The 10,000-nt window shown below is 40.8% G+C and overlaps 1 protein-coding gene across 1 annotated transcript in view; it reads left to right on the forward strand.

The window, feature by feature from the left end:
• The window catches only part of LOC120036747 (synaptic vesicle glycoprotein 2B-like), a 28,976-nt gene that overhangs the window by 10,732 nt on the left and 8,244 nt on the right, over positions 1–10,000 (forward strand). The window contains exons 4-9 of the mRNA XM_038983122.1: positions 1–39; positions 2,265–2,354; positions 3,332–3,445; positions 8,538–8,626; positions 8,849–9,013; positions 9,154–9,287. The exon at positions 1–39 is cut by the window's left edge and continues 95 nt beyond it. Of these exons, the coding sequence (XP_038839050.1) occupies positions 1–39; positions 2,265–2,354; positions 3,332–3,445; positions 8,538–8,626; positions 8,849–9,013; positions 9,154–9,287 (631 nt within the window). The remainder of the gene's footprint in view (positions 40–2,264; positions 2,355–3,331; positions 3,446–8,537; positions 8,627–8,848; positions 9,014–9,153; positions 9,288–10,000) is intronic.

The following is a 10,000-nucleotide window of genomic DNA, read 5'->3' on the forward strand; positions in this document are numbered from 1 at the left end:
CTGGTCTTCATGCCAGAGAGCCCACGCTTCTTCCTGGAGGTAACAGACTGAGTGTGTGTGTGTGTGTGTGTGTGTGTGTGTGTGTGTGTGTGTGTGTGTGTGTGTGTGTGTGTGTGTGTGTGTGTGTGTGTGTGTGTGTGTGTGTGTGTACAGTATGCAGCTTTATTTAACCCTTATTTTACCAGGTACGTTGCCTGAGAACACATTCTCATTTACAGCAACAACCTGGGGAATAGTTACAGGGGAGAGGAGGGGGATGAATGAACCAATTGGAAGAATCAGGATGAGATTGTTGATATTATGATGACTCAGCAGCCACATAGCATTCTGATATTATGATGACTCACCAGCCACATAGCATTCTGATATTATGATGACTCAGCAGCCACATAGCATTCTGATGTTATGATGACTCAGCAGCCACATAGCATTCTGATATTAGGATGACTCAGCAGCCACATAGCATTCTGATATTATGATGACTCAGCAGCCACATAGCATTCTGATATTATGATGACTCAGCAGCCACATAGCATTCTGATATTATGATGACTCAGCAGCCACATAGCATTCTGATATTATGATGACTCAGCAGCCACATAGCATTCTGATATTATGATGACTCAGCAGCCACATAGCATTCTGATATTATGATGACTCAGCAGCCACATAGCATTCTGATATTATGATGACTCAGCAGCCACATAGCATTCTGATATTATGATGACTCAGCAGCCACATAGCATTCTGATATTATGATGACTCAGCAGCCACATAGCATTCTGATATTATGATGACTCAGCAGCCACATAGCATTCTGATATTATGATGACTCAGCAGCCTCATAGCATTCTGATATTATGATGACTCAGCAGCCACATAGCATTCTGATATTATGATGACTCAGCAGCCACATAGCATTCTGATATTATGATGACTCAGCAGCCACATAGCATTCTGATATTATAATGACTCAGCAGCCACGTAGCATTCTGATATTATGATGACTCAGCAGCCACATAGCATTCTGATATTATGATGACTCAGCAGCCACATAGCATTCTGATATTATGATGACTCAGCAGCCACATAGCATTCTGATATTATGATGACTCAGCAGCCACATAGCATTCTGATATTATGATGACTCAGCAGCCACATAGCATTCTGATATTATGATGACTCAGCAGCCACATAGCATTCTGATATTATGATGACTCAGCAGCCACGTAGCATTCTGATATTATGATGACTCAGCAGCCACGTAGCATTCTGATATTATGATGACTCAGCAGCCACATAGCATTCTGATATTATGATGACTCAGCAGCCACATAGCATTCTGATATTATGATGACTCAGCAGCCACATAGCATTCTGATATTATGATGACTCAGCAGCCACATAGCATTCTGATATTATGATGACTCAGCAGCCACATAGCATTCTGATATTATGATGACTCAGCAGCCACATAGCATTCTGATATTATGATGACTCAGCAGCCACATAGCATTCTGATATTAGGATGACTCAGCAGCCACATAGCATTCTGATATTACGATGACTCAGCAGCCACATAGCATTCTGATATTATGATGACTCAGCAGCCACATAGCATTCTGATATTATGATGACTCAGCAGCCACATAGCATTCTGATATTATGATGACTCAGCAGCCACATAGCATTCTGATATTATGATGACTCAGCAGCCACATAGCATTCTGATATTACGATGACTCAGCAGCCACATAGCAATCTGCCTCTCATAATAAAACAAGAATTAAATCACACTGCTGTGTTGTTTCACACAGAGTTGAAACAGTTGAAACATCTCCCCCAGGCCCTTTTACATGGTATTGTACACTCTTAGAAAAAAGGGTTCCAAAAAGGTTATTTGGCCTTCCCTATAGGATAAACACTTTTGGTTCCAGGTAGAACCCTGCTTGGTTCCAGGTAGAACCCTTTTTGATTCCAGCTAGAACTCTTTCGGGTTCCATGTAGAACCAAAAGGGTTCCACCTATAAGCAAAAAGGGTTCTCCAAAGGGTTCTCCTATGGGGACAGTTCCTACATGGAACCCAAAAGAGTTCTCTCTGGAACCAAAAACGGTTCTACCTTGAATCAAAAAGGGGTTGTCCTATGGGGACAGCTGACGAACCCTTTGAGGTTCTAGAGAGCACCTTTTTTCTAAAAGTGTAGCTGTATATTCCAGTCGCTACATGTGATAGGCTGACAGATGTTTGTGTCTGTCTCTGTCAGAATGGGAGACATGACGAGGCCTGGATGATTCTGAGACAGGTCCATGATACCAACTGGAAGGCCAAGGGAGAACCAGAGAGGGTGTTCACTGTGAGTACACCACCGGTCAAACCAACAACTCTCCTCTAGTACAGTCAACCAGAGAGGGTGTTCACTGTGAGTACACCACCGGTCAAACCAACAACTCTCCTCTGGTACAGTCAACCAGAGAGGGTGTTCACTGTGAGTACACCACCGGTCAAACCAACAACTCTCCTCTAGTGCAGTCATGAGGACCACACTCCTAGTTCAATATAATGTTATATAATCACTATTAGTTCTATATCAATATAATGTTATATAATCACTATTAGTTCTATATCAATATAATGTTATATAATCACTATTAGTTCTATATCAATATAATGTTATATAATCACTATTAGTTCTATATCAATATAATGTTATATAATCACTATTAGTTCTATATCAATATAATGTTATATAATCACTATTAGTTCTATATCAATATAATGTTATATAATCACTATTAGTTCTATATCAATATAATGTTATATAATCACTATTAGTTCTATATCAATATAATGTTATATAATCACTATTAGTTCTATATCAATATAATGTTATATAATCACTATTAGTTCTATATCAATATAATGTTATATAATCACTATTAGTTCTATATCAATATAATGTTATATAATCACTATTAGTTCTATATCAATATAATGTTATATAATCACTATTAGTTCTATATCAATATAATGTTATATAATCACTATTAGTTCTATATCAATATAATGTTATATAATCACTATTAGTTCTATATCAATATAATGTTATATAATCACGTAGTTCTACAACAATATGATGTGATATAGTCTCTCCTGTCCCTCCTGTCAGGTGTCCAACAATGGAATGTTATGTAATCACGTAGTTCTACAACAATATGATGTGATATAGTCTCTCCTGTCCCTCCTGTCAGGTGTCCAACAATGGAATGTTATGTAATCACGTAGTTCTACAACAATATGATGTGATATAGTCTCTCCTGTCCCTCCTGTCAGGTGTCCAACATCACGACTCCTAAGACCCAGGAGGATGAGTTCATTGAGATCCAGAGTGACACCGGAACAGCCTTCCAGCGCTGGACCGTCAGACACACCAACCTCCTCAAACAGGTAACAGCTGGACCGTCAGACACACCAACCTCCTCAAACAGGTAACAGCTGGACCGTCAGACACACCAACCTCCTCAAACAGGTAACAGCTGGACCGTCAGACACACCAACCTCCTCAAACAGGTAACAGCTGGACCGTCAGACACACCAACCTCCTCAAACAGGTAACAGCTGGACCGTCAGACACACCAACCTCCTCAAACAGGTAACAGCTGGACCGTCAGACACACCAACCTCCTCAAACAGGTAACAGCTGGACCGTCAGACACACCAACCTCCTCAAACAGGTAACAGCTGGACCGTCAGACACACCAACCTCCTCAAACAGGTAACAGCTGGACCGTCAGACACACCAACCTCCTCAAACAGGTAACAGCTGGACCGTCAGACACACCAACCTCCTCAAACAGGTAACAGCTGGACCGTCAGACACACCAACCTCCTCAAACAGGTAACAGCTGGACCGTCAGACACACCAACCTCCTCAAACAGGTAACAGCTGGACCGTCAGACACACCAACCTCCTCAAACAGGTAACAGCTGGACCGTCAGACACACCAACCTCCTCAAACAGGTAACAGCTGGTCCGTCAGACACACCAACCTCCTCAAACAGGTAACAGCTGGTCCGTCAGACACACCAACCTCCTCAAACAGGTAACAGCTGGTCCGTCAGACACACCAACCTCCTCAAACAGGTAACAGCTGGACCGTCAGACACACCAACCTCCTCAAACAGGTAACAGCTGGACCGTCAGACACACCAACCTCCTCAAACAGGTAACAGCTGGACCGTCAGACACACCAACCTCCTCAAACAGGTAACAGCTGGACTGTCAGACACACCAACCTCCTCAAACAGGTAACAGCTGGACCGTCAGACACACCAACCTCCTCAAACAGGTAACAGCTGGACCGTCAGACACACCAACCTCCTCAAACAGGTAACAGCTGGACCGTCAGACACACCAACCTCCTCAAACAGGTAACAGCTGGACCGTCAGACACACCAACCTCCTCAAACAGGTAACAGCTGGTCCGTCAGACACACCAACCTCCTCAAACAGGTAACAGCTGGACCGTCAGACACACCAACCTCCTCAAACAGGTAACAGCTGGACCGTCAGACACACCAACCTCCTCAAACAGGTAACAGCTGGACCATCAGACACACCAACCTCCTCAAACAGGTAACAGCTGGACCGTCAGACACACCAACCTCCTCAAACAGGTAACAGCTGGACCGTCAGACACACCAACCTCCTCAAACAGGTAACATCTAGGATCCATTTCAGGGAGGAGCCCCAACCAGGATTCAATCAGCATCCAGCGACTGTCAACACAATACCTCAGACACCAAGAGATCCTGATCCCCAGGAGGACGCTAGGTGTTGGATTTAGATTGCTACAATACATATTCTTGATTCAAAATGTTAGACAGTTTTTGAGCTGTCAATAACACTGCTGATAAGAGTGTGTTAACTTCTTATGGCTGCAAGGGGCAGTATTGAGTAGCCAGTTAAATCGTGCCCATTTCAAACGGCCTCGTACTCAATTCTTGCTTGTACAATATGCATATTATTATTACTATTGGATAGAAAACACTCTCTAGTTTCTAAAACCGTTTGAATTATTTCTCTGAGTGAAACAGAACTCATTCTGCAGCACTTTTCCTGACCAGGAAGTGGAACGTCTGAAATCGATGCTCTGTTCTTCTTCATGCCTATACATGGGCACAAGACCTATTAGTATACATACACGTCATACACCTTCCTCTGGTTGTCAAGAGGCTGTGAGAGAAGAAATGAGGTGATTATCTCGATCTGAGTTGGAACACATCATCTTGGAATCTCGTGTCCACCATTTTCGGTACTCTGAATAGCGCGAGCTGGACAGTATGATTGCCTTTTGTTTAGCCTCCGTTATAGGCGACTACAATCTCCGGCTTTGATTTTATTTGATACATGTCACCATATCATCGTAAAGTATGTTTTTTCAATATGGTTTCATCAGATTATTGAAATGTTTTCGGGAGTTTTGCTGTGTTCCGTTCTCTTCCGTTTGTTGACATGGAGAGTGTCGTGGCACCCGGCTAGCGCGCTTGCTAAATGAAGAGGGAAAGTGTCCGTTCTGAATCCAAACAACGACTGTTCTGGACAAAGGACACCTTGTCCAACATTCTGATGAAAGATCAGCAAAAGTAAGACCCATTTTATGATGTTATTTCATATATCTGCCGTAGTCGCCGGCGCCCAAGTGTTTCTGGCTATTGTGCTAAGCTAATATAACGCTACATTTTGTTTTCGCTGTAAAACACTTGATAAATCGGAAATATTGTCTGGAATCACAAGATGCCTGTCTTTCAATTGCTGTACACTATGTATTTTTCAGAAATGTTTTATGATGAGTATTTAGTTATTTGGCGTTGGTGTCTGTAATTTTTCTGTCTGCTTTCGGTGCAATTTCTGACTGTAGCTGCAATGTAAACTATGATTTATACCTGAAATATGCACATTTTTCTAACAAAACATATGCTATACAATAAATATGTTATCAGACTGTCATCTGATGAATTTGTTTCTTGGTTAGTGGCTATTTATATCTTTATTTGGTCGAATTTGTGATAGCTACTGATGGAGTAAATAACTGGTGGAGTAATGAAAAATGGTGTCTTTTGCTAACGTGGTTAGCTAATAGATTTACATATTGTGTCTTCCCTGTAAAACATTTAAAAAATCGGACATGTTGGCTTGATTCACAAGATGTGTACCTTTCATCTGGTGTCTTGGACTTGTTAATGTGTGAAAGTTAAATATTTAAAAAATATATATTTTGAATTTCGCGCCCTGCACTTTAAGCTGGCTGTTGTCATAAGTGTACCGACGTCGGGCTTGCACGCCAAACAGGTTAAACTGTCAATAACACTGCTGATAAGAGTGTGTTGAAAACTGTCAATAACACTGCTGATAAGAGTGTGTTGAAAACTGTCAATAACACTGCTGATAAGAGTGTGTTGAACTGTCAATAACACTGCTGATAAGAGTGTGTTGAACTGTCAATAACACTGCTGATAAGAGTGTGTTGAAAACTGTCAATAACACTGCTGATAAGAGTGTGTTGAACTGTCAATAACACTGCTGATAAGAGTGTGTTAACCTTTTCTCAATAGGGGGTGCTGTTTGCACTTTGTAATAATTTCGTTCCCAAATTAAACTGCCTCGTACTCAATTCTTGCTCGTACAATATGCATATTATTATTACTATTGGATAGAAAACACTCTCTAGTTTCTAAAACCGTTTGAATTATATCTGTGAGTAAAACAGAACTCGAGTTGGAGCAATTTTCCTATGAGGAAGTGAGAAATCTGAAATCTGCAGGCTGTTCTGAGGTCGGTTTATTAATTTGCATGTCTTCTATTAGTTGAGATGCACTGCATACGCCTTCCCCTGGATGTCAGCAAATAGTGAGAATTGAAATGGAGTTGTTAGGCAGATCTGAGGCCTTATAAATGGGCTGGCAACGTGGGGTCCTCTCTTTCTTTCCTTCGCCATGACGCAAGACAGACCTCAGGATGGCGTTCTAGAAAGCTCCCGTTATAGCCCTTAGATATATCCGGCTATGATTTTATTCGATATAGGTGTTAAAGACATCATAATGTTGTTATTTTAAACCAAGTTATTTCAGTTTATATCAGTATATTGCGATTTTCGGATATTTCTTTGTGCTGCGTTATAGTGAGTTGGGCACGTCTGGGCCACATGGCTAATGTTTACTGCTAATTCCAAAGTTGAAGGCGACAATCTACAACCGAGCAACGATTCTTTTGGAAAAAGGACAACTTGCCCAAGATTCTGATGGGAGCTCATCAAAAAGTAAGAACTATTTATGATGTTAATTCGTTGTTCTGTTGAAAAATGTAAAACTCATATTCCGCCATTAATTTCGGTGCGGTCTCGCTTTAACGCACGTTGTATGTCGTAGTAACGTTAATTTTAAAAATCTAACACAGCGATTGCATTAAGAACTAATGTATCTTTCATTTGCTGTCCAACCTGTATTTTTTAGTCAAGTTTAAATTTAGTTACTGATTAGATTAGGTGCCTCTCCCAAGATTTCTCCCGACATATTGTTGGCAGCTTGGCTACTATTCTCATTGTATAACCACGATTTGTGCCGCTAAATATGCACATTTTCGAACAAACTCTATATGTCTTGTGTAATATGATGTTATAGGACTGTCATCTGAAGAAGTTTGAGAAGGTTAGTGAAAAAATTAATATCTTTTGCTGGTTTATTCGTTATCGCTATTGTTGGCTTGAATCAATGCTGTTGTGTGGTTGGCTATTGTAGTAAGCTAATATAATGCTATATTGTGTTTTCGCTGTAAAACACTTAAAAAATCTGAAATATTGGCTGGATTCACAAGATCTTTGTCTTTCATTTGCTGTACGCTGTGTATTTTTCATAAATGTTTTATGATGAGTATTTAGGTAATTCACGTTGGTCTCTGTAGTTATTCTAGTTGCTTTGGTGAGAGTTGTGATGGTGGCTGCAATGGTAAACTATGATTTATACCTGAAATAGTCACATTTTTCTAACAAAACATATGCTATACAATAAATATGTTATCAGACTGTCATCTGATGAAGTTGTTTCTTGGTTAGTGGCTATTTATATCTTTATTTGGTCGAAATTGTGATAGCTACCTATGCAGGAAAAAAATGGTGGGAAAAGCAAAGTTGTGTTTTTTGCTATCGTGGTTAGCTAATAGATTTACATATTGTGTCTTCCCTGTAAAACATTTTAAAAATCAGAAATGATGGCTGGATTCACAAGATGTGTATCTTTCATCTGGTGTCTTGGACTTGTGATTTAATGATATTTAGATGCTAGTATTTACTTGTGACGCTATGCTAGGCTATGCTAGTCAGCTTTTTTACTGATGGGGGTGCTCCCGGATCCGGGATTGTGTGCAAGTAGAAGTTAAACTGTCAATAACACTGCTGATAAGAGTGTGTTGAAAACTGTCAATAACACTGCTGATAAGAGTGTGTCTGAACCAGGAGGATGGTTTGTGTTGTTTCCTCTCCAGGTGATGCAGAACGTGATGTCTCTGGCAGCACCAGACCTCAGACTGCAGGGTCTCTTCCTGGCTATCGTCTGGTTCACCATGGCCTTCAGGTAAACAAACAGTAGTAATCTTTTGTTGTGAGTATATTCAACAAATCCCCCTGTTATTCCATCAGGTGCTCCTCAACCAACACAGGAGATATCCAATCCAGCCAAAGCAGATGGTGAACGTCTGCATATCTAAAACTAAAACTTGCTACCTGTCGAGAGCACTGTTACGTCACTATTGGACGTGTCAATCATGACGGGTTGACTGTTACTTCTGTTTCTCAGCTACCACGGACTGTCGGTGTGGTTCCCCGACATGATCAAGTACATGCAGTATGAGGAGTACGAGTCCAAGGTGAAACTCTTCCATCGAGAACGAGTGGAGCGATTCCACTTCAACTTCTCCCTGGTCAACCAGATCCACAAAGAGGGAGAATATGTCCACGACAAGTATGTCACAGTGATAACACGATGGGATATTTTTTTACTGGACAACTAGTAACCCTAACCCTGACAACAATGTTGTCAGATGTCTCCACTGAAGCAGGGCTGTTCTCTCTAAAAAAAGACTTGTGCTATCTCTTATCTAGGTTCATGGATATAGAGATCAAGTCTGTGAAGTTTGAAGATTCCCTGTTTGAGAACTGCTACTTTGAGGATGTCAGGTCGACCAACACGTATTTCGAGAACTGCACCATCAAGAACACGGTCTTCTATAACACAGGTAGGTGTTATATCTGTGCAACGACTCTCAATCCATTTGTCCCTGATTCAAGCTCCACAGAGAGACCAGACAAGGTTGTACCTGTTCACCTTAGCCATTGAACCTCTTTTTGAGACTATCCATAGAGAGACCAGACAAGGTTGTACCTGTTCATCTTAGCCATTGAACCTCTTTCTGAGACTATCCGGATATGTGAGGTGTATTATGGATGTGATGTACAGTGCATTTGGAAGGTATTCAGACCTCTCAAATGTTTTCACATTTTGTTACGTTACAACCCTATTCTAAAATGGATTAAAAATTAAAATAATCCTCATCAATCTACACATAATACCTCATAATGAGAAAGCGGAAACAGGTTTTTAGAAATGTTTGCTAATTTATAAAAAAGAAATACCTTATTTACATAAGTATTCAGATTCTTTGCTATGACACTCGAAATTGAGCTCAGGTCCATCCTGTTTCCCCATTGATCATCCTTGAGATGTTTCTACAACTTGATTGAAGTCCACCTGTGGAAAATCCTACAAATTGGAAATGATTTGGAAAGGCACACACCTGTCTATATAAGGTCCCACAGTTGACAGTGCATGTCAGAGAAAAAACCAAACCATGAGGTCAAAGGAATTGTCCGTAGGGCTCCGACACAGGATTTTGTCGAGGCACAGATCTGGGGAAGGGTACCAAAACATTTCTGAAACTTTGAATGTCCC

The sequence above is a fragment of the Salvelinus namaycush genome, unplaced genomic scaffold (genome assembly GCF_016432855.1).
Source record: "Salvelinus namaycush isolate Seneca unplaced genomic scaffold, SaNama_1.0 Scaffold1462, whole genome shotgun sequence".
NCBI lineage: Eukaryota > Metazoa > Chordata > Actinopteri > Salmoniformes > Salmonidae > Salvelinus > Salvelinus namaycush.